This window comes from Oncorhynchus tshawytscha, linkage group LG22 (assembly GCF_018296145.1).
Source record: "Oncorhynchus tshawytscha isolate Ot180627B linkage group LG22, Otsh_v2.0, whole genome shotgun sequence".
Lineage (NCBI taxonomy): Eukaryota > Metazoa > Chordata > Actinopteri > Salmoniformes > Salmonidae > Oncorhynchus > Oncorhynchus tshawytscha.
In genome coordinates this window covers 4,014,982-4,041,077 of record NC_056450.1, presented here as the reverse complement: position 1 = coordinate 4,041,077, position 26,096 = coordinate 4,014,982, and the positions used below count along the sequence as shown (strand labels likewise).

The 26,096-nt window shown below is 43.0% G+C and overlaps 1 protein-coding gene across 1 annotated transcript; it reads left to right on the top strand.

Annotated features, from left to right (window-relative positions):
• Window positions 1-489: 489 nt before the first annotated feature.
• Window positions 490-25,620, top strand: LOC121840497 (receptor-type guanylate cyclase gcy-28-like). The gene is made up of 7 exons (XM_042304358.1): window positions 490-1,612; window positions 6,932-7,066; window positions 8,193-8,367; window positions 9,288-9,386; window positions 9,486-9,577; window positions 24,778-24,918; window positions 25,144-25,620. Exons 1-7 carry the CDS (start codon window positions 764-766, stop codon window positions 25,396-25,398), a joined length of 1,746 nt encoding a protein of 581 aa, XP_042160292.1. The 5' UTR covers window positions 490-763; the 3' UTR covers window positions 25,399-25,620.
• The last annotated feature ends 476 nt before the right edge of the window (window positions 25,621-26,096 follow it).

Here is a 26,096-nt window from a genome sequence, read left to right as displayed (position 1 = left end):
TTAATTGTGTGAAGGTTAAAAAAGGATTTCTGTCTCCTCCACTTTATCTACACTGATTGAAGTGGATTTAACAAGTGACATCAATAAGGAATCATAGACTGACCAGGTGAAAGCTATGTCATGGAACGAGCATATGTTCTTAATATTTTGAATACTCAGCGTATGAAGCAAGCAATAAAACCCTTTTTGGTTCTGTCCAGAAACTTTTTTTCTAAGTGTAATCAAACATTTACATCCTACACGTTAATTAATTCACCAATAAATAGCAACTCAGCCTTGATTCCAAAGTTTTTATATGATAATGGTATACTTTCATAATAATTCATATTGAAAATCTATTTTATTATTTGTATTATTTAATCAGATCCTTATTTCTGTATCTATGTGTGTGTATATATATATATATATACATCTATGCTGGAGAGTTAGGAATATATATATATATTGCAGTTTCTCTCTCTCTCTGTGTCTTGGCAGTAACCGCACTGTTCGTCGCATCTTGACTGCTTGTCTGCTCTCGTTTCTGGCTCTGCTCGGCTCAGTCTCCGTCAACCTCAGCTCCAACTTGGACCTGCTGCGCGCCACAGAGGCCGCTGTCACCGAGCTGACTTCATGCAGGACTACTGCTATTCTCCAACTCATAGGGGAACTCCAAAACAGGAGAAGTCTATGCAGAAAGTACAGGAGTAACGAGACACACCAAGAAAAGTGTACAAGTCCACTGACTAGCATTTTACCAGTGATTATTAGACTTTGCACTGATATGGAGGGCCACAGAAACAGTCAGGGTCACCCATGCAGCGAGGAGTTGGTGGAGTTCTCCCAGAAACTTAGGGAAGATTTGACAGAATTTCTGAACACAACATGGGGAGTTGAGGACAACAATGACATGTCCGTGTTCTCTTTGACCATTGTTAGACTCCTGGACATTTGGGGGGACATGGAACAGGACATTAGTCAGGTCAAGCAGTTTTCAGACTGGAAAGATGTCCTCTCACTGAGACTGATGGTCACATTTCTGGAACTCAACCACCAGTTCAGTGAATTCCCTTCCGTAGGAACCCAAGCTGACTTTCACAAGAAGTGGATCCATGCCCTCAGCCGTCTAGCCTTTGCCCAGCTCTTGTCAGAAACGCTAGAGGACTGCTGGGTGGAGAACGTTCACCTAAAGCTCAACCTGACCAACAGCCTCAAAGTCGACCCATACATCTTTGACTCCACCCCCTGGCAGATCCCAGCGGTTGACACGATGGAAACAGTGGACATCCTCACAGGCTCTCAGACTGGCATCCAGGCTCTGAGGGATACCCAGGCGTGCCTGCTGGCTGGGGCGTTGCCAGCTCTGAAGCTCCGATCCAGGGTCATGTTCTCAGGGCTCAGCATGCGGATCTCCCTGTTGACATTGGCCTGCCTGATCTATCCGCTGGTGCTGGTGTCCTTCAAGCAGATGACGGAGTGGATCCAGAACTATGCATGCAGTCTGCAGGAAAGAACCGAGGACCTGAAGCGCCAGAGACAGCTGGCCGAGGACCTCCTGCACCAGATGCTGCCCAAGACAGTAGCCAAGCAGCTGAGACAGCAGAAGCACGTGGAGGCGGAGAGCTATGAGAAGGTGGGTTTGATTGATCTGAGCAGATTTGGGATTTCAGTTCCATCATGTCGATCAATTCCATTTCTTGCTGCGTCTTCATTTCCACATCCCATGGTCATCACTATCTGGTTATGCTGGAGAGTTAGGAATTCAAAATGAGCCACAACCCTTCAGTGAATCCCTCTCAACATTATAAAGAACCATTTGGAAGAGAAAAGGCTTATTTGTGTAGAGCAAATAACCTCTCAAGAATCCTGTTTTCTTTATAGCACACTCTAACCACAACTTTTAAGTTAAAGAACCTCTTTAAAATGTCTATAACCAACTTAAATATCAGCAAGATTATACACTTTCTCTGTGACACTGGCACAAGGTTTATTTTCATGCCAACCCCCCTCTTCCTCATCACTTTTAGCATTGAAACAAATTAGTGTGAGGGCCTTGTAAAGGACCGTATTGGTGCAATACATTGGCAAGATCACCAAACCAACGCGCTGAATGATCCCTGCATTTGGTTTCTTTGTTCTTATTGTTGTTGTAATTGCCTATAATTACGGTGTTCCATATTCATTAGGAGATAAAACGGGTTACGCAGGTGCAAATTGCATCCAGCTCATTGAGGGGCTTGAAGCAGCTGGGCCAAAAGCACTCTGCTCAGGGCTATTAGCTACCAAAGGGGATGTGGTCTGTTTTTACACAGGCTTCTTTGAGTTCCAGCAATGGAACATTCTGAAAATGGAACACAATATTGGCACAAGAGTATAATCTGCATACATTTGTGTATCAACATCATAACACGTGAGGAAGGTCATACTGTCTTAGGTCATATAAGCTAAACAGTGAAGGCCATAAGACAGATTCCTGGGGAACCCTCATTGTGCTTAACAAAGACACTATAAGTATACAATATGACTGCAGTACACTTACAAATGACACGCCATTGGTTTGCTCATGTTTACCGTGGATCACTGTCTCTTTTGTAAAATACTGTAGATTGAAATCACAATGGCGTCAACTAATGGCGTCATGCAGCTATTATTTTAGAGGGGACACAAAGTGCATGTTGATGGAGGGGGGGTTATCGGAAGTCGTAGAATTTTGAATTTTTTTAAACACCTGAAACAGCTTTTTCTTGAAATCTAGAGCCATAATCAAAATGCCTAATTCTATGTAAAAAATGGGTCTATTTTTTTTTTTACAGAAGTTATCTAAGCATACCTCTTTAACAATTCAATTATCATTTTAATTAATTATGCACATTATACACAAAATCAAATCAAAGTTTATTTGTCATGTGCGCCAAATACAACAGGTGTAGGCAGACCTGGCAGTGAAATTCTTACTTTACAAGCCCTTAACCAACAGTGCAGTTTTTAAGTAAAAAATAGGTAACAATAGATAAGTAAAGAAATATATATTTTTGTTTTTAAATGTAAAAAATAACAGTAGCAAGGCTATATACAGGTGGTACCGCTACAGAGTTAATGTGCGGGTGCACCAGTTAGTCGGGCTATTTGAGGTAATATGTCAATGTAGAATTAGTTAAAGGGACTATGCATAGATGATAAACAGAGAGTATTAGCAGCGTAAAAGAGGGGTTGGTGGGGGGCTGGAGGGGTTTGGGCGGGACACAATGTATAGTCCGGTTAGCCATTTGATTAGCTGTTCAGGAGTCTTATGGCTTTGCGGTAAAAGCTGTTGAGAAGTCTTTTGGTCCTAGACTTGACGCTCCGGTACTGCTTGCCATGCGGTAGTAGAGACAACAGTCTATGACTGGGGTGGCTGGGGTCTTTGACCATTTTTAGGGCCTTCCTCTGACACCGCCTGGTGTAGAGGTCCTGGATGGCAGGCAGCTTAGCCCCAGTGATGTACTGGGCCGTACGCACTACCCTCTGTAGTGCCTTGCGGTCGGAGGCTGAGCAGTTGCCATACCAGGCAGTGATGCAACCAGTCAGGATGCTCTCGATGTTGCAGCTGTAGAACCTTTTAAGGATCTGAGGACCCATGCCAAATCTTTTTTGTTTCCTGAGGGGGAATAAGCTTTGTCGTGGCATCTTCACGACTGTCTTGGTGTGTTTGGACCATTCTAGTTTGTTGGTGATGTGGACACCGAGGAACTTGAAGCTCTCAATCTGCTCCACTACAGCCCCATCGATGATAATGGTGGCATTCTCGGTCCTCCTTTTCCTGTAGTCCACAATTATCTCCTTTGCCTTGAATACGTTGAGGGATATGTTGTTATTCTGGCACCACCCAGCCAGGTCTCTGACCTCCTCCCTACATTGATTCCTTATAACCTTTATACCTTATGAGATTAGTACAACTGCCGCACTGGTATATAGTATCCTAACAAAATAATTAAAGCAATTTCAGTCATTTCTAAAGTATAACATCCTTGCCAGCAAGCATGCCAGCTAAGATACACTACATGACCAAAATTATGTCCAACCAAAATCTCATCGAACATGTCATTCCAAAATCATGGGCATTAAAATGGAGTTAGTCCCACCTTTGCTCCACTCTTCTGGGAAGGCCTTCCACTAGATGTTGGACCATTGCTGCAGAGACTTGCTTCCATTCAGCCACAAGAGCATTCGTGAGGTCGGCACTGGATGTTGGGCGATTAGGCCTGGCTCGCACTCTGCGTTCCAATTAATCTCAAAGGTGTTCGATGGGGTTGAGGTCAAGGCTCTGTGCAGGAGAGTCAAGTACTTTCACACCAATCTCAACAAACCATTTCGGCATGGACCTCCCTTTGTGCACGGGGGCATTGTCATTCTGAAACAGGAAAGGGCCTTCCCCAAACTGTTGTCACAAAGTTCGAAGCACAGAATCGTCTAGAATGTTATTGTATGCTGTAGCATTAAGATTTCCCTTCACTGGAACTAAGCAGCCTAGCCCGAACCATGAAAAACATCCCCAGACCATTATTCCTCTTCCACCAAGCTTTACAATTGGCACTATGCATTTGGCAGGTAAAGTTCACCTGGCATCCGCCAACCCCAGAATCGTCCGTCAGACTGCCAGATGGCAAAGCGTGATTCATCACACCAGAAAACCTATTTCCACTGCTCCAGAGTCCAATGGTGGCGAGCTTCACACCACTCCAGCCGACGCTTGGCATTGCACATGGTGATCTTAGGCTTGTGTGCGGCTGCTCAGCCATGGAAACCCATTTCATGTAGCTCCCGACGAACAGTTATTGTGCTGACATTGCTTTCAGAGGCAGTTTGGAACTCAGTAGTGAGTGTTGCAACCGGGGATAGACAATTTTTATGCACTTCAGCACACGGAAGCCCCATTCTGTGAACTTCGTGGCTGAGCCATTGTTGATTCTAGATGTTTCCACTTCACAATAACAGCACTTACAGTTGACCGGGGCAACTCCAGCAGGGCAGAAATTTGATGAACTGATTTCTTGGAAAGGTGACATCCTATGATGGTGCCACGTTGAAAGTCACTGAGCTCTTCAGTAAGGTAATTATTCTGCAAATGTGTGTCTATGGAGATTGCATGGCTGTGTGCTCAATTTCATACACCTGTCAGCAATGGGTGTGGCTGAAATTGCCGAATCCACTCATTTGAATGGATGTCCACATACTTTTGTATATATAGTGTAGTTAGACAAGCTGGTCTAACTTGATTGATAGCCTGAAACGGCTTGGAAGGTAGTTACTTCATAAAATTGCTAGGTGGCTAGTATTACAGAGAAACAACAAAATATTTTCATTTGATTTATTCATCAAGAAGGAATCAATAGTCAACATACATAGCTTGATCAAATTCATTTACAAGCACACCTCCTGTGAGTCCTGCCCATCTTACTAGGGAGAATAGGGGGGGTACTCTTTGCCTGGTCCAGTTAGTGTGCCCCCTCCGCAGCTGACACATCTTTGTATAAATGCAGTGGGGCAAAAAAGTATTTAGTCAGCCACCAATTGTGCAAGTTCTCCCACTTAAAAAAGATGAGAGAGGCCTGCAATTTTCATCATAGGTACACTTCAATTATGACAGACAAAATGAGAGAAAAAAAAAATCCAGAAAATCACATTGTAGGATTTTTAATGAATTTATTTGCAAATTATGGTGGAAAATAAGTATTTGGTCAATAACAAAAGTTTATCTCAATACTTTGTTATATACCCTTTGTTGGCAATGACAGAGGTCAAACGTTTTCTGTAAGTCTTCACAAGGTTTACACACACTGTTGCTGGTATTTTGGCCCATTCCTCCATGCAGATCTCCTCTACAGCAGTGATGTTTTGGGGCTGTTGCTGGGCAACACGGACTTTCAACTCCCTCCAAAAATGTTCTATGGGGTTGAGATCTGGAGACTGGCTAGGCCACTCCAGGACCTTGAAATGCTTCTTACCTGGGCGGTGTGTTTGGGATTATTGTCATGCTGAAAGACCCAGCCACGTTTCATCTTCAATGCCCTTGCTGATGGTAGGCTTTGTTACTTTGGTCCCAGCTCTCTACAGGTTATTCACTAGGCCCCCCCGTGTGGTTCTGGGATTTTTGCTCACCGTTCTTGTGATCATTTTGACCCCACGGGGTGAGATCTTGTGTGGAGCCCCAGATCGAGGGAGATTATTAGTGGTCTTGTATGTCTTCCATTTCCTAATAATTGCTCCCACAGTTGATTTCTTCAAACCAAGCTGTTTACCTATTGCAGATTCAGTCTTCCCAGCCTGGTGCAGGTCTACAATTTTGTTTCTGGTGTCCTTTGACAGCTCTTTGGTCTTGGCCATAGTGGAGTTTGGAGTGTGACTGTTTGAGGTTGTGGACAGGTGTCTTTTATACTGATAACAAGTTCAAACAGGTGCCATTAATACAGGTAACGAGTGGAGGACAGTGGAGCCTCTTAAAGAATAAGTTACAGGTCTGTGAGAGCCAGAAATCTTGCTTGTTTGTAGGTGACCAAATACTTATTTTCCACCATAATTTGCAAATAAATTCATAACAAATCCTACAATGTGATTTTCTGGATTTTTTTTCTCCAAATTTTGTCTGTCATAGTTGAAGTGTACCTATGATGAAAATTACAGGCCTCATCTTTTTAAGTGGGAGAACTTGCACAATTGGTGGCTGACTAAATACTTTTTTGCCCCACTGTAATTATGACAAAACGTTGACTTAAAATTGTTTAGTAATTAATTTAACATCTGAAAAATTAATTACAAGACAAATTTGAGGAGGCATTTGCACATGATCCTCCTATGGGCATAAATAAGAGAGAAATTACTCAAATTACAATGTACTGACTGATTGTGACTAGCAATCGCAATTTAACATATGATGAGGCCAAGACAGACATCTTAAAAATGTTTTTCTGTACAGGTGACTATTTTCTTTTCTGATATCGTTGGTTTCACCACTATCTCGGCCTCCTGCACCCCTCTGCAAGTCGTGGAGATGCTGAACAACCTGTACATGTGCTTCGACACTCGCATCGACTCCTATGATGTCTACAAGGTAAGACTGAACTGGGGTAGCCTACATGGAGATTGGATTGGACCAAAATCTTTACTTACTAAAACGAAATACTTTGTACTACCCATACTACGTACTATTTTTAACAAAAACGGAACAAATATCAACATACTAAGCTCATCCATACTGAGAAGGCATCATCTAATTGGCAATGGGGTTGTTCCCCCCCATTCCTTCATTTTGATACAGCCCATCCCCTTATCTGATTACTAGCTGTTGTCAAACATATGTGGGAATGATAAGACCACTCAATAGTGTGCAGCGAATTCATACTAGACAAAAAGCCTAAGTAAGTTGTTGTGGAAAATTGCAAGATTATGTTATAATGCTTGTATTGCATTATAATGGTTGTTTTATTCGACAGAATAGAGTATTCTGTTAACTATTGTGTGTGTGTTCCACTGAGGATGACCCTCTATGAGAGCACTGACAGTGGAGATTTACGATGTCTTTGGGTGATAAAACCTAAAGAGCATTCCAGATAACATGAGGTAATGTTTTTGTGCTATGAAGTACCAGGAACGAGATAAGAACCTCGTCTTAGGGACCAAACTGAACGATCATTTATAGTGAATGCTATCTGGCTATGGGATACTCCTCTCTCTCAAGTAAAAGTCTTTGTTTGTGAACTGTTCCTAAGATCTTTGGTTCGTCATGTAGGTTGAGAGGGGTGTATCTTGGCTATAAAAGATCTTTGTAATTTTCTGTTGTCACTTTCAATGGTTCATTAGAGATAGTGCATCATTGAAAGTCAAATGCTATTGCAAAGCTCTTATTATTAAAAAAGTAGTATAAGTATAACTCTGACTGGTGTGTGAAATTTGTTTCTCCTCATTTGGTAAATACAGAAATAAGCCACCACAAAGTGTGATATCCTGGCATTTAAAGCTGTAAAACGTTCTATTTTTGCTTACTCAAAGCGCCTACTATTTAAAACACAATTATGTGTAATCGGATACGGCCTATGACCCAATCTACATACTAGCATATTATTTAGTATGCATGGCCAATAAGTCACTTCATACTAAATAGTGGTGAGTATTACGATGTTTCCGACCTATCTGAAATTCACTTATCATGAGTGGACCCATGTTATTTGCTCCCCCAGGTGGAAACGATAGGAGATGCCTACATGGTGGTGAGTGGGCTGCCTGAGAGGAATGGGGACAAGCACGCAGATGAGATCGCCAAGATGTCGCTGGACCTGGTGGCAGCAGTTCGACAGGTGGCAATCCCCCACATGCCCAACAAGAGACTGCAGCTTCGCGCAGGCATACACACAGGTGAGAGGTCACACACATTATCCACGCACGCACGCACACACACACCACACACCCACACTCACCTTTCTTACCCATGTTCAAATCACATAATAGTTTTAGGTGCTGGAAAAGTACCTGATAAACTCACCTAACAGGCTGATGCTTTGAGTTTTTAGACATGGGTACGCAAGCAATATTTCATTCAATTCAAACCATTTTCATTTCCTGAGAGGGGACTTTATGTGTGGTAATATACACTGACTGTACAAAACATTAGGAACATCTGCTCTTTCCATGACATAGCCTGACCAGGTGAATCCAGGTGAAAGTTATGAACCCTTATTGATGTTAAATCCACTTCAATCAGTGTAAATGAAGGGGAGGAGACAGGTTAAAGAAGGATTTTTAAGTCTTGAGACAAAAAAAAGTGTGCCATTCAGCGGGTGAATTTGGAAGACAAAATATTTAAGTGCCTTTGAACGGGGTATGGTAGTAGGTGCCAGGCTCACTGGGTTGAGTGTGTCAAGAACTGCGATGCTGTTGGGTTTTTCACGCTCAACTGTTTCCTGTGTGTATCAAGAATGGTCCACCACCCAAAGGACATCCAGCCAACTTGACACAACCGTGGGAAGCACTGGAGTCAACATGGGCCAGCATCCTTGTGGAACACTTTCAACACCTTGTGGAGTCCATCGTCCGAACAATTAAGGCTGTTCTGAGGGCTAAAGGGGGTGCAACTCAATTTTAGGAAAGTCTTCCTAATGTTTTGTTCACTCAGTGTATATACTATATATTGCATACTTATTGCTGTGGTAGGTTTGATTTCAGTCTATATCCTGATTATCTATCTATAACCTAGGGTTATTACCAAAGTAAATATCAGTGAGTATATTATGGTGTAGCAGGCTTGTCTTTCTCTTCATTTGCTCTCCTTGCACCAGGTCCATGTGTGGCAGGTATTGTCGGCTACAAGATGCCCAGATACTGCCTGTTTGGAGATACTGTCAACACAGCCTCTAGAATGGAGTCCACCAGCCTGCGTAGGTGTACGGCATGCGTGCACACACACACACTCTCCTCTCTTTTCGTACAAGCATTCCACTTTTCTCTGTGTGTGTGTGTGTGTGTGTGTGTGTCAGCTCAGAGGATCCACGCCAGCTCAGCCGTATACCTGGCTCTGATGAAGGACGGTGCCTACGAGCTCCAGCTGAGAGGAGAGATCGAGGTGAAGGTAGGGCTCTTCTATTGACACTGGGGAATATAGCATACCCCTGAAGTTCTCTAAGAGGGAAATATACTTAAATTTTTAGTCCTGGAATAGGCTTCATCTTCATCTGTCCAAACACTACGCCATGCCCACGGTTTCTTCCCCGCAATGAGTCTAGATCTGAGCACTTCACAGAGTGTGAATACATTTGGTCCAGAAACCGATGGGTTGGGCCAGAGCCAGAACACACATGGGTAAAGCAGCAATTTGAAAAATTGTCATTGGCTTTGATTGGTTAGAGACGATCCAATTGCTGAAGACTTTTTGTGCAACACCCCTCGTGCCCCTGGTCACCACAAAAGACGATGATGGCAGTTTCAGACTAAGGTATGTAGCAAACGACAGAGCAGTGGAAGAATTTAGTATGAGTCGTCAGTAGGGATTTTACGGTGATCGTATTACCGCCACACCAGCGGTCACGAGTCATGACGGCAGTCAAATTCATTTAGTCACGGTAATTAGGCTTCTCTAAGCTCTCATGATGCTGATGGTCATTAGTAGCCTACCAAACTTGCTAACTGCCTGGTACTCAGCATTCTATTGTCCCTCTAATCACTCTGACATCAATGCAAATGTAATCTAAAATCTAATCAAACACTTCATGAGAGCCCATGAACTCATGTTGCACAACATTGCTATAAGCTATGCAATTGCGTGAGAAAACAGAGTGATGGCCTCTATGAAAAAGAGGAGAGTCCCATCAACTTTCTATAGACTAGCCCTACTATATCCTATTTATTTATAATCTTTCCTAATATTAATCACATTGCTTCTCTTTACAACAGGAGTATAGCCTACCTAGCTAGCATGAAAATGAACCCACTGGAAAATTGTTCTTCATTCGCAATTTAAGTGCAAGTATTTTTTTCCGCTGCCCCTGTTTCAAGACAGGTGCATGATGATGGTCCATTCTAAATCAAAAGCAAATTTCACACATATATTATTTAGTATATATTAAGACAAGATTAAATCAAGAATACTGTAATGAGTGAAAATGTTAGCCTATCACTTGTGAATGATATACAATACCAGTCAAAAGTTTGGACATACCTATTCAATGATTTTTCTTTATTTTTACTATTTTCTACATTGTAGAATAATAGTGAAAACATCAAAACTATGAAATAACACATATGGAATCATGTAGTAACCAAAGTAACCAAGTGTTAAACAGATTCTTCAAAGTAGCCACCCTTTGCCTTGATGACAGCTTTGCACATTCTTGGCATTCTCTCAACCAGATTCATGAGGTAATCACCTGGAATGCATTTCAATTAACAGGTGTTCCTTGTTAAAAGTGAATTTTTATTTGTTTATCATTTTTTTGGTAACTACATGATTCCATATGTGTTATTTTATCGTTTTGATGTCTTCACTGTAGGTGTGTCCAGACTTTTGACTGGTACTGTATATATATTTTTTACACATATTTAACCTCTTTTTTGGGGGTAGGCACAAGACTACCTTCATACTTCCATTTGTTTTTTTAAAACCGGTACTGCTTACCTTCAGATGAGTCCCATGACACTTGTGGGAGTGTTGAAGTGTCTGTCCTATAAAGTGCATTCAGAAAGTATTCAGACCCCTTGACTTAAACATTTTTTTTAACATTACATCCTTATTCTAAAACTGATTAAATTGTTTTTTCCTCTTATCCACCTACACACACTACCCCATCATTACGAAGCAAAAACGTTTTTTTAGACATTTTCGCAAATGTATTAAATATAAAAATCCGAAATCAAATTTACATAAGTATTCAGATCCTTTATTCAGTACTTTGTTGAAGCACCTTTGGCAGCAATTATAGCCTCGAGTCTTCTTGGTTATGACACTACAAGCTTGGCACTCTTTTATTTGGGTAATTTCTCCCATTCTTCTCTGCAGAACCGCTCAAGCTCTGTTAGGTTGTATGGGGAGTGTCGCTGCACAGCTATTTTCAGGTCCAGAGATGTTCAATCAGGTTCAAGTCCGGGCTCTGGCTGGGCCACTCAAGGACATTCAGAGACTTGTACGGAAGCCACTCTTGCGTTGTCTTGGCTGTGTGCTTATGGTCGTTGTCCTGTTGGAAGGTGAACCTTCGCCCCAGTCTGAGGTCTTGAGTGCTCTTGTCACGACTTCCGCCGAAGTCGGTCCCCTCCTTGTTCGGGCGGTGTTCAGCGGTCGACGTCACCGACCTTCTAGCCATCACTGATCTATTTTTCATTTTCCATTGGTTTGGTTTTGTCTTGTCTTCCTTCACACCTGGTTCCAATCCCATCAATTACATGTTGTTTATTTAACCCTCTCCCCTCATGTCCTTGTCGGAGATTGTTTTATTGTATGTACGTGCAATTCATGTGTCGGTGTGTGACGGGTTTTGTACCCATTTACATTATTTTTGATTATTTTGGTTTTGGAGTTGTATGAGTACTTATTAAACGACTCCGTTTATACCAATTTTGTTTTCCTGCGCCTGACTTCCCTGCCACCGAAATGCACCCATTACAGAATCTCCGACCACAACTATGGAGTCAGCAGGAGAGGGTACCCCGGCCATTGAGGTGGAGGAGCGCGTCCAGGATCATGCAGTTATGCTCTACCATTTTGGCGCCGCCATGGATCGAGTTGTCCAGAGAATGGACCGCTGGGAGAGAAAGGAAGTTCTTCCAGCGCCTCCGCCAGCACAACCGGGGTCTCCCCTGAGCGCCCCTTTCCTGCCTGAACCCAGTGGGATCCCTCTCTCCTTGCCCCAGTAATACCACAGGGGGGCTGCGAACTGCCAGGGGTTCTTGTTGCAGTTAGACCTTTATCTGGCCACCGTCCACCCTGCTCCATCGGATCGTAAGAGGGTGTCCGCCCTCGTCTCGTGCCTCACCGGGAGAGCCCTGGAGTGGGCCAACGCCGTGTGGAGAGAGGGAGATGCGGCGTTGGACCAGTTTGAGGAGTTCACCCACCGTTTCCGGACAGTCTTCGACCACCAGCCCGAGGGTAGAGCGGTGGGAGAGCTCCTCTACCATCTAAGGTAGGAGACGAGGAGCGCCCAGGAGTTCGCCCTGGAGTTTAGGACCCGGCTGCCGGCGCGGGATGGAACAACAGGGCCCTGATCGACCATTATCGCTGTAGTCTGCGTGAGGATGTCCATCAGGAGCTGGCCTGCAGAGACACCACCCTCACGTTTGACCAGCTGGTGGACCTGTCCATCCGGCTGGACAACCTGCTGGCTACTCGCGGACGCTCAGATCGGGGTCTGGTCTATATTTTTTCTCACCCATCTACACACAATACCCCATAATGACAAAGTGAAAACATGTTTTTAGACATTTTAGCAAATTTATTGAAAATACAGAAATATCTCATTTACATAAGTATTCACACCACATGTTAGAATCCCCTTTGGCAGCAGTTACAGCTGTGAGTCTTTCTGGCTAAGTCTAAGAGCTTAGCACACATGGATATTATTGTTCTGCTGAAAGGTGAATTTGTCTCCCAGTGTAAGTTGGAAGCAGACTGAACCAGGTTTTCCTCTAGGATTTTGCTTGTGCTTAGCTCGATTCTGTTTCTTTTTAGCCTAAAAAAAATGTTCTAGTCCTTGTCAATGACAACCATACCCATAACATGATGCAGCCACCACCATGCTTGAAAATATTAAGATTGGTACTCAGTGATGTGTTGGATTTGCTGCATCAGGACATAAAGTGATTTTCTTTGCCACGTTTTTGCAGTTTTACTTTAGTGCCTTATTGCAAACAATATGCATATTCTGTACATGTCAAATCAAATCAAATCAAATTTTATTTGTCACATACACATGGTTAGCAGATGTTAATGCGAGTGTAGCGAAATGCTTGTGCTTCTAGTTCCGACAATGCAGTAATAACGAACAAGTAATCTAACTAACAATTCCAAAAAAACTACTGTCTTATACACAGTGTAAGGGGATAAGGAATATGTACATAAGGATATATGAATGAGTGATGGTACAGAGCAGCATAGGCAAGATACAATAGATGATATCGAGTACAGTATATACATATGAGATGAGTATGTAAACCAAGTGGCATAGTTAAAGTGGCTAGTGATACATGTATTACATAAGGATGCAGTCGATGATATAGAGTACAGTATCTACGTATGCATATGAGATGGATAATGTAGGGTAAGTAACATTATATAAGGTAGCATTGTTTAAAGTGGCTAGTGATATATTTACATCATTTCCCATCAATTCCCATTATTAAAGTGGCTGGAGTAGAGTCAGTGTCATTGACAGTGTATTGGCAGTAGCCACTCAATGTTAGTGGTGGCTACTGGTTTAACAGTCTGATGGCCTTGAGATAGAAGCTGTTTTTCAGTCTCTCGGTCCCAGCTTTGATGCACCTGTACTGACCTCGCCTTCTGGATGACAGCGGGGTGAACAGGCAGTGGCTCGGGTGGTTGATGTCCTTGATGATCTTTATGGCCTTCCTGTAGCATCGGGTGGTGTAGGTGTCCTGGAGGGCAGGTAGTTTGCCCCCGGTGATGCGTTGTGCAGACCTCACTACCCTCTGGAGAGCCTTACGGTTGAGGGCGGTGCAGTTGCCATACCAGGCGGTGATACAGCCCGCCAGGATGCTCTCGCATCTGTAGAAGTTTGTGAGTGCTTTTGGTGACAAGCCAAATTTCTTCAGCCTCCTGAGGTTGAAGAGGCGAAGCTGCGCCTTCCTCACGATGCTGTCTGTGTGAGTGGACCAATTCAGTTTGTCTGTGATGTGTATGCCGAGGAACTTAAAACTTGCTACCCTCTCCACTACTGTTCCATCGATGTGGATGGGGGTGTTCCCTCTGCTGTTTCCTGAAGTCCACAATCATCTCCTTAGTTTTGTTGACGTTGAGTGTGAGGTTATTTTCCTGACACCACACTCCGAGGGCCCTCACCTCCTCCCTGTAGGCCGTCTCGTCGTTGTTGGTAATCAAGCCTACCACTGTTGTGTCGTCCGCAAACTTGATGATTGAGTTGGAGGCGTGCATGGCCACGCAGTCGTGGGTGAACAGGGAGTACAGGAGAGGGCTCAGAACGCACCCTTGTGGGGCCCCAGTGTTGAGGATCAGCGGGGAGGAGATGTTGTTGCCTACCCTCACCACCTGGGGTGTCCCGTCAGGAAGTCCAGAACCCAGTTGCACAGGGCGGGGTCGAGACCCAGGGTCTCGAGCTTGATGACGAGCTTGGAGGGTACTATGGTGTTGAATGCCGAGCTGTAGTCGATGAACAGCATTCTCACATAGGTATTCCTCTTGTCCAGATGGGTTAGGGCAGTGTGCAGTGTGGTTGAGATTGCATCGTCTGTGGACCTATTTGGGCGGTAAGCAAATTGGAGTGGGTCAAGGGTGTCAGGTAGGGTGGAGGTGATATGGTCCTTGACTAGTCTCTCAAAGCACTTCATGATGACGGATGTGAGTGCTACGGGCGGTAGTCATTTAGCTCAGTTACCTTAGCTTTCTTGGGAACAGGAACAATGGTGGCCCTCTTGAAGCATGTGGGAACAGCAGACTGGTATAGGGATTGATTGAATATGTCCGTAAACACACCGGCCAGCTGGTCTGCGCATGCTCTGAGGGCGCGGCTGGGGATGCCGTCTGGGCCTGCAGCCTTGCGAGGGTTAACACGTTTAAATGTCTTACTCATTTCGGCTGCAGTGAAGGAGAGACCGCATGTTTTCGTTGCAGGCCGTGTCAGTGGCACTGTATTGTCCTGTATTGTCGGGCAAAAAGTTATTTAGTCTGCCTGGGAGCAAGACATCCTGGTCCGTGACTGGGCTGGGTTTCTTCCTGTAGTCCGTGATTGACTGTAGACCCTGCCACATGCCTCTTGTGTCTGAGCCGTTGAATTGAGATTCTACTTTGTCTCTGTACTGGCGCTTAGCTTGTTTGATAGCCTTGCGGAGGGAATAGCTGCACTGTTTGTATTCAGTCATGTTACCAGACACCTTGCCCTGATTAAAAGCAGTGGTTCGTGCCTTCAGTTTCACACGAATGCTGCCATCAATCCAAGGTTTCTGGTTAGGGAACGTTTTAATCGTTGCTATGGGAACGACATCTTCAACGCACGTTCTAATGAACTCGCACACCGAATCAGCGTATTCGTCAATGTTGTTGTCTGACGCAATACGAAACATCTCCCAGTCCACGTGATGGAAGCAGTCAAGGTGTGTATGAAGGCGAAGTCAAGTGCAGGAGAGCAGAGTATGATAAATAAAGTGCACTTTATTTAGTTCCAAACCGGGAGCACAACAAAACAAACTCGCTCAAAAAAACGGAAAAAATAAAGTAAAGATCTAAAGAACATCGCTTGACATGAAAACAATTACACACAAAACATGATGGGAAACAGAGGGTTAAATACAATGAGATTGATTGGGGAAATGAAAACAAGGTGTGTAAGAAAACAAGACAAGACAAATGGATATAAGAAAAATGGAGCGGCGATGGCAAGAAAGCCAGTGACATCGATCGCCGAACGCCGCCCGAACAAGGAGAGGAGCCGACTTCGGCGGAATTCGTGACAGTACAGGCTTCCTTATTTTCACTTTGTCATTTAGGTTAGTATTTTGGAGTAACTACAATGTCGTTGATCCATTCGCAGCTTTGTCCTGTCACAGCCAATAAACTCTGTAACTGTTTTAAAGTCACCATTGGCCTCATGTTGAAATCTTTCAGCGGTTCACTTCCTCTCCGGCAACTGAGATAGGAAGGACACCTACAGTGCCTTGCGAAAGTATTTGGCCCCCTTGAACTTTGCGACCTTTTGCCACATTTCAGGCTTCAAACATAAAGATATAAAACTGTATTTTTTTGTGAAGAATCAACAACAAGTGGGACACAATCATGAAGTGGAACGACATTTATTGGATATTTCAAACTTTTTTAACAAATCAAAAACTGAAAAATTGGGCGTGCAAAATTATTCAGCCCCTTTACTTTCAGTGCAGCAAACTCTCTCCAGAAGTTCAGTGAGGATCTCTGAATGATCCAATGTTGACCTAAATGACTAATGATGATAAATACAATCCACCTGTGTGTAATCAAGTCTCCGTATAAATGCACCTGCACTGTGATAGCCTCAGAGGTCCGTTAAAAGCGCAGAGAGCATCATGAAGAACAAGGAACACACCAGGCAGGTCCGAGATACTGTTGTGAAGAAGTTTAAAGCCGGATTTGGATACAAAAAGATTTCCCAAGCTTTAAACATCCCAAGGAGCACTGTGCAAGCGATAATATTGAAATGGAAGGAGTATCAGACCACTGCAAATCTACCAAGACCTGGCCGTCCCTCTAAACTTTCAGCTCATACAAGGAGAAGACTGATCAGAGATGCAGCCAAGAGGCCCATGATCACTCTGGATGAACTGCAGAGATCGACAGCTGAGGTGGGAGACTCTGTCCATAGGACAACAATCAGTCGTATATTGCACAAATCTGGCCTTTATGGAAGAGTGGCAAAAAGAAAGCCATTTCTTAAAGATATCCATAAAAAGTGTCGTTTAAAGTTTGCCACAAGCCACCTGGGAGACACACCAAACATGTGGAAGAAGGTGCTCTGGTCAGATGAAACCAAAATTTAACTTTTTGGTAACAATGCAAAACGTTATGTTTGGCGTAAAAGCAACACAGCTCATCACCCTGACCACACCATCCCCACTGTCAAACATGGTGGTGGCAGCATCATGGTTTGGGCCTGCTTTTCTTCAGCAGGGACAGGGAAGATGGTTAAAATTGATGGGAAGATGGATGGAGCCAAATACAGGACCATTCTGGAAGAAAACCTGATGGAGTCTGCAAAAGACCTGAGACTGGGACGGAGATTTGTCTTCCAACAAGACAATGATCCAAAACATAAAGCAAAATCTACAATGGAATGGTTCAAAAATAAACATATCCAGGTGTTAGAATGGCCAAGTCAAAGTCCAGACCTGAATCCAATCGAGAATCTGTGGAAAGAACTGAAAACTGCTGTTCACAAATGCTCTCCATCCAACCTCACTGAGCTCGAGCTATTTTGCAAGGAGGAATGGGAAAAAACTTCAGTCTCTCGATGTGCAAAACTGATAGAGACATACCCCAAGCGACTTACAGCTGTAATCGCAGCAAAAGGTGGCGCTACAAAGTATTAACATTTTGCACGGCCAATTTTTCAGTTTTTGATTTGTTAAAAAAGTTTGAAATATCCAATAAATGTCATTCCACTTCATGATTGTGTCCCACTGGTTGTTGATTCTTCACAAAAAAATACAGTTTTATATCTTTATGTTTGAAGCCTGAAATGTGGCAAAAGGTCGCAAAGTTCAAGGGGGCCGAATACTTTCGCAAGGCACTGTATATCTTTGTAGTGACTGGGTGAAATGATACACCATCCAAAGTGTAATTAATAAGTTCACTATGCTCAAAGGGATTTTTTATTTTATTTTGACCCATCTACCAATAGGTGCCCTTCTTTGCGAGGCATTGGAAAACCTCCCTGGTCTTTGTGATTGAAATTCACTGCTCGACTTACAGATGTGTGGTGTACAGAGATGAGGTAGTCATTCAAAAATCATGTTAAACACTTTTTGCAAACAGAGTGAGTCCATGCAACTTATTATGTGACTTGTTCAGCATATTCTTAACCTCTTGAGCTTATGGCTCAATACTGCCCCCGTTGGAGGAAGTGCGTGCCCATAGTAAACTGAAAATATTTTTTTCCAAAATTGCTAATATATGCATATAATAATAATTATTGAATAGAAAACACTCTAAAGTTTCTAAAACCGTTTAAATTATGTCTGTATGTAAAGCAGAACTCTCAGGGCAGCCTTTCTCCCAAACTCTCTCTTGTCAAGAGAAAAGTTGGGTCAACTTTGACGTCATCGCCCCCACCCTTCCCAGGCAGCTACCGATCTGGGAACAGTATGTATTTGTTCAGCGCGATGTCTGCTTTCAATTGGCACGTTCATTGTTTGAATTTCGGCTCCCTCATCCTTTGGCGGGCGAAAATGCCCGGTTCACTCTCACATACATGCACTCTAGCGCGCGTGATTTGGGGAACGTTCTTTTCCAATAGACACCAGTTGAAGCCGGTTCGTTTGTTTGCGATTATCATTGTTTTACATGATAAAAACATCATTTTGCTCGATTCTGCACTTAGTTTGACCAGTTTAGTCGACATATAATATGTAATTTTGAAGTTTGATTGCGCAAGAGTGCGGGACCAGAAGGAGCAGAAGTTATTTTGGGTGCATTTCAGCTGAAGCTGTTAGCATATGCTAATACAAAGACGCACAACTTGAAACCAAACGATGTATTGGGTAAGTATGACTCCTTCTACGTCTTCTGATCGAAGAACATCAAAGGTAAGGGAATATTTATGTGGTTATTTTGGGTTTCTGTGGACTCCAAACGTAGAGGAGACACTGCTAATATCTGAGCGCCGACTCATAGCATAGACTAGTGAACGAATTCTGTAACGTTAAAAATAAATGTAACACAGCGGTTGTATTAAGAAGAAGTGTATCTTTGTAACTATATGTAGAACATGTATATTTAGTCATGTTTATTGCTTGTTATCTGACGTTATCTGTCCGAGCTATCATAATTTCTCCGGACATTTTGAGTAGCATTTTTGAAATGTCGTCATTGTAAACAGAGATTTATGGATATTAATGGCATATTATTGAAAAAAAAAAAAAATGTACTGTGTAACATGTAATATTACTGTCATCTGATGAAGATTTTCAAAAGGTTAGTGAATTATTTATTTTTTAATCCTACTTTTAAATTTTATATTTTCTGGGACAAAATGGCCGCCGTTTGCCTTTTGTTTCGGTGGTGGTCTAATATAAATGTGTGCTATGTTTTCGCCGTAAAACATTTTAGAAATCTGACTTGCTGGGTAGATGAACAAGGTGTTTATCTTTCATTTGAGCTATTGGACTTGTGTAGGTGTGGAGGTTAAATATGTCTAAGAATATTTTTTCACATTTTGTGTTATGCTAATGAGCTTGAGCCGTAGTCACGATCCCGGATCCGGGATGGGTAGCATCAAGAGGTTAACCCTGAACAAATTAAAACTTGCCATAACAAAGGGGTTGAATACTTATTGACTCAAGACATTTCAGACATTATGGGTTATTGTGTGTAGTCCAGTGACACACAATTTCTATTTAATCCATTTTCAATTCAGGCCATAATACAACAAAATGTGGAAAAAGTCAAGGGGTGTGAATACTTTCTGAAGGCACTGCACATGATCCCAATTCTATCTCCCAAGACGCCAGCAATTTGAAAAACCGAGAAAGTAGATTGTGCTGATTTATTGTTCCATAGTTTATTGTTCCTGTAGTTTAAAAATGATCTGGATACTGCTAAAACAATGACTTCATATCTAGACTCTGACATATTTATGCACGCTCGCTAAGATGTCTCAATACGAATGGCTGCTCTTTTTAGTGGGTGCGCTTGCACCCCACCCGCGCCGAGTCGTCGACGGGATGGACCAGGCCCCACCGGACATCCGTCCGGTCGGCATGGAAGCGAGTGCACCCACAATCACCAGGACCAGCATACATGCGTCTACAACATTAAAAAAAATTGATTCATTAGGTTATTAACTGATAAATTTAGGTTATGTTCTATGGTTTACATGTTCTGATAGTGTCCCAGTGAACATCTAGTCCATTGTCATAGTCCTGGAGGGCCAATCAGCTTCTATGGGGCGGAAACCGTTCCTTTACCAATAGCAACATCCCTCAGTTTGTTGTCTTAAGCATTTTTAGATCCCACATCAGTAACCCTTAAGGAAATACACAGCATTGAGCTGTAAATAATGTAGAAATGCTATATTATTCAGGCCAAACTCTGATATCAGCTGTTGGAATGGTATAATATTTCCGTCCCTTACGAACTGCCCCACCTGACTGATGTTTTGGCGTTGCCAGGTAATATTAGCCAGTGTCTTTCCACCTGTGGCAAACAAGGAGTTGTGCCATATTAGACATGAAGGGAAGGAAGCTCCATTGATAGATAACCTTTTACGATGTATCCTTGCCAATTCACAATAGCACTCCAGTAGTGGATGATCTATCTCAATCTGGTCTCAGAGTATTTCGTATTGTTCTTTATGTAAATCCAAGACACTCCTTTTAGTATGATATGTTACGTTTTGTATGGTATGTACACATTTGTGATGTCCATCACCCATTTCGTATGATATGTTATAAATTACAATTTGTAAACTCAGCAAAAAAAGAAACGTCCTCTCACTGTCAACAGCGTTTATTTTCAGCAAACTTAACATGTGTAATTATTTGTATGAACATAACAAGATTCAACAACTGAGACATAAACTGAACAAGTTTCACAGACATGTGACTAACAGAAATGGAATAATGTGTCCCTGAACAAAGGGGGGGTCAAAATCAAAAGTAACAGTCTGGTGTGGCCACCAGCTGCATTAAGTACTGCAGTGCATCTCCTACTCATGGACTGCACCAGATTTGGCAGTTCTTGCTGTGAGATGGTTCCCCACTCTTCCACCAAGGCACCTGCAAGTTCCCGGAAATTTCTGGGGGGAATGGCCCTAGCCCTCACCCTCCAATCCAACAGGTCCCAGACGTGCTCAATGGGATTGAGATCCGGGCTCTTTGCTGGCTATGGCAGAACACTGACATTCCTGTCTTGCAGGAAATCACAAACAGAACGAGTGGTATGGCGGGTGGCATTGTCATACTGGAGGGTCATGTCAGGATGAGCCTGCAGGAAGGGTACCACATGAGGGAGGAGGATGTCTTCCCTGTAATGCACAGTGTTGAGATTGCCTGCAATGACAACAAGCTCAGTCCGATGATGCTGTGACACACCACCCCAGACCATGATGGACCCTGCACCTCCACATCGATCCTGCTCCAGAGTACAGGCCTCCATGTAACGCTCATTCCTTTGACGATAAACGCGAATCCGACCATCACCCCCGATGAGACAAAACCGAGACTAGTCAGTGAAGAGCAATTTTGCCAGTTCTCTCTGGTCCAGCGACGGTGGGTTTGTGCCCATAGGCGACGTTGTTGCCGGTGATATCTGGTGAGTACCGGCCTTACAACAGGCCTACAAGCCCTCAATCCAGCCTCTCTCAACCTATTGCAGACAGTCTGAGCACTGATGGAGAGATTGTGCATTCCTGGTGTAACTCGGGCAGTTGTTGTTGCCATCCTGTACCTGTCCCGCAGGTGTGATGTTCGGATGTACCGATCCTGTGCAGGTGTTGTTACACGTGGTCTGCCACTGCGAGGACGATCATTTGTTCGTCCTGTCTCCCTGTAGCTCTGTCTTAGGCGTCTCACAGTACGGACATTGCAATTTATTGCCACATCTTCAGTCCTCATGCCTCCTTGCAGCATGCCTAAAGCACATCCACGAAGATGAGCAGGGACCCTGGGCATCTTTCTTTTGGTGTTTTTCAGAGTCAGTAGAACGGCCTCTTTAGTGTCCTAAGTTTTCGTAACTGTGACCTTAATTGCCTACCGTCTGTAAGCTGTTAGTGTCTTAACGACCGTTCCACAGGTGCATGTTCATTAATTGTTTATGGTTCATTGAACAAGCATGGGAAACATTGTTTAAACCCTTTACAATGAAGATCTGTGAAGTTATTTGTATTTTTACGAATTATCTTTGAAAGACAGGGTCCTGAAAAAGGGACCTTTCTTTTTCTGCTGAGATTATGTCCTTTTGGTCTGATGAGTCCAAATGTGCGATTTTTTGTTGTTGTTCAAGTCACCGTGTCTTTGTGAGACACAGAGTAGGTGAATGGATGATCTCCGCATGTGTGGTTCCCACCATTAGTTGGACCACAGAGTGAAGGAAAAGCAGCCAATAATTGCTCAGCATATTGTGGGAACTCTTATATGTTATGTATTGTTACAAATTCTAGCTAATCCATTTTAGAATAAGGCTGTAATGTAACAGAATGTGGAATAGGGAAGGGGTCTGAATACCATCCGAATGCACTGTATATACAATATACATTTTACGGACGCAGTATATTTTACATTAGTTATCTTTTTTTATTGGTTTTTATTTAATTTTATTCCAAAGCCCTTCAGCTACCCTCAACCCCTCCCATCTATCTCTGAAAACCATCCAGTTTTGATTTCTAATTGCTATATATTTTTCAACTGTACTGTAATGGTTAAGAAACGTTCAGAAAGTTTGTATTCTCATAGTTTCTACAGATTGTAAATTAAAGATAAACATGTTTATTAGGAGTATTATTATATTATTGATCGATTGACAATGGCTTTTCAAGTCACCCAGCAGTGCTATTTGCAGACTTAGCTCCAGGTAAATGTTGCAATTCTTCAGCCATTCCTGAACCTGCAACCAATAAAAAGCTACAGTACCAAAACAAGTGATCTGATGCTTCTAATAATGTCAGCCTTCCGAATTCATATTCATTATATAAATAGTCCCATTTAATTTAGTTTGGCTTGCTGTTCCAAATAAAGTGGAATATGTTTTGCCCATTTAAAAAAAATGTTGTAAGCAGGGCCATAAGTAAATATGATATGTATGATAACTATGATAATATTAGTGTCATAGTTATAATACTTTTCGTAGTTTGATGGTAATCCAGAGAGTTTATAAAAATAATCGAGATCTTCTATGAGGCTGTGCAGGGATCCAAATTGCGGATTTAAAAGAAAACACGAGTCATGAGCATACAATGACACCTTTGTTTTTAATAAGCCCTGGATTTCTAGCCCCTTGGTAATGTTGGATCAAATTTTAATAGCTAACTTTTCGATGGCCATAATAAATATATATGCCGATAGTGGACAACCTTGTTTCACTCCTCTTGACAGTTTAATAAGATATGATTTTGAAGTTATGACCACTCAGATTGATACATACCACTTACACTGAGTGTACAAAATATTAGGAACACCTGCTCCTTCCATGACAGACTGACCAGGTGAATCCAGGTGAAAGCTATGATTCCTTATTGATGTCACCTGTTAAATCCACTTCAATCATTGTATGTCTTGAGAAAATTGAGACATGGATTGTGTATGTGTGCCATTCAGAGGGTGAATGGGCAAGACAAAAGATTTAAGTGCCTTTGAAAAGGGTATGGTAGTAGGTGCCAAGCGCACCAGTTTGAGTGTGTCAAGAACTGTGATCCAGGCTGTTTCACATCCGGCCGTGATTGGGAGTCCCATAGGGCGGCGCACAATTGGCCCAGCGTCGTCCGGGTTTAGCTGAGATAGGCCGTCATTGTAAATAAGAATTTGTTCTTAACTGACTTGCCTAGTTATATAAAGGTTAAATCTAAAAATAAAAATGCTGCTGGGTTTCTCACGCTCAACAATTTCCTGTGTGTATCAAGTATAGTCTACCACCCAAAGGACATCCAGCCAACTTGACACAAGTGTGGGAAGCATTGGAGTCAACATGGGCCAACATCCCTGTGGAATGCTTTCAACACCTTGTAGAATCCATGCTCTGACGAATTGAGACTCTGAGAGCAAAAGGGGGTGCAACTCAATACTAGGAAGGTGTTCCTTATGTTTTGTACACTCCGTGTATATCATCCTTTGCTCAAACTCATTCCACGGCAGGCTGAGGGTTTTTTCCCCTCCCTTGTCCTTGATTGATGAATTAAGGTCACTGATTAGTAAGGACAACCTCACCTGGTTGTCTAGGTCTTAATTGAAAGGGAAAAAAACAAAAAACAACATTAGGCCCTCCCTGGAATAAGTTTGACACCCCTGCTCTAATGGGTCAATGAGTCACACTGAGGGCTTTGAGTCACTTTTAACTTGTTAGTTAATTAGAGTCTGGATCGACTCCACATAATTAAACACTTCACCAGCACTCAATGAAAATGATTCTATTTACAGTTCATTACACACCACTTCTCTCTTCTATGTTGGTGTGATGACAGTTGACTTCCTCATTATCCTGATATCCTGTCGGATTGTAAATGAGTTGTTCAACAGTCATTATCTGAGCTACTCCACTTTTCTGGAGGGATATTAAAGGCTATGAATAGCCAAAAGTTGTGCTTAAAGCTGTTGTTGCATTCAGCTGATTTCAAGATTCCGTATACATTACTGCGCATCTTAAAATAAAGCGAGCATACTAAATCATCTAAAGTATTATATCCACCTCTCTCCCAGGGTAAAGGGAAAATGAACACATATTGGCTGATCGGACACAAGAACTACAGTGTTCAGAACGACAGTCTTGTGTGCCACTGGAACCCCAATCTAGCCAGAAAAAAGAAGACATTGGTGGGGAGCGACATTTCTATGGCGAACGTGAGTGCATTACACCCTAGGCAAACTGTGTTTGTACATTAATGTATTACACCTGTTGATTATCAGCCCAAAATTGGAACTAGCTCTCTCAACTTTTTCCTCCCCTATCTTTCTTTCTTTCTCCTACCCTCTCTCTCTCTGCCACTCTCCCTTCCTCCCACTTCCATCTCTCCTTCCTCCCTTCCTACCTTCCATCCTTCTACCCCTTCCTTCTCTTGTACTCAGTCCTGTGTGACAGTGCAGAGCCTCAGTGAGAATGCTACCACTCCCGTGCCTCAGGGCTCCAAGGCCCAGCAGGGGGCCCTGTGTGTGTCCGTGTCAGCCCAGGTGGAGCACTGTGCCAGCAGCTTCGGCACCCTGGGCTCCATGATCGGGGGCCTCCAGGGACTAGAGAGCCCCAGGGAGGGGAAAGCCTGTGGGGGGACGGGAGGAGACAAACCGGACCTGCTGCCTGGATCTGGAACCATCCCTCATATGTGATGGAGGGCTGGGATGGTAGGATGGACTGGGACAAGAAACTTTTCTAAAACTATATTGCTATGGTTTTTTCCTCTGGCTGTTTGAGTGGAGATTCAGATGATTTTAATGATGATGTAAATACAGTATATTTAGGGATGTGTGAAAGAACCGCAATGAATAAAAGAAAGACTGTTAGTCTGATATCTGGTGTGGGTGTGGGTGTGTGTGTGTGTGTTTTTATATCCAGAGTAAACGTTTTTGTATCAACCTTGGACAGATTGTGTTGTCATTGTCCATCTTTTTATTAAGATCAAACCGTCTGTGGATGAATAAAAGCTCCTTTAAAATGAGCAGCAAATTCTTTTTAATGTTCAGTCTTCAAAGGCACCACCGCAATAGCCGAATTAGTTGAAGTGGGTGCAATTATATGCAGATTTGTGGGCGGGGTCATTCTGGTTAGACAGGCCCTGATTGGTGCAGCGTTCCAAAGGGTAAAAACCCCCGGACATCAAATGAAGATATAGGGCATTTTCCTTTGCTCAAGCGTTGCTGACGCCTGCCAGATCTTACAATGCCTGGATAGGTATTTTACATATCAGCTAACCACATATGTTAAAGCAAGTCGATGACGTGGCATGCAACCATTGGTTAACGCATGCAACGTCTGAGCAGGGTAATGCAACCAATTATAGACTGCTCAAAGGAGAAGACAGACACGC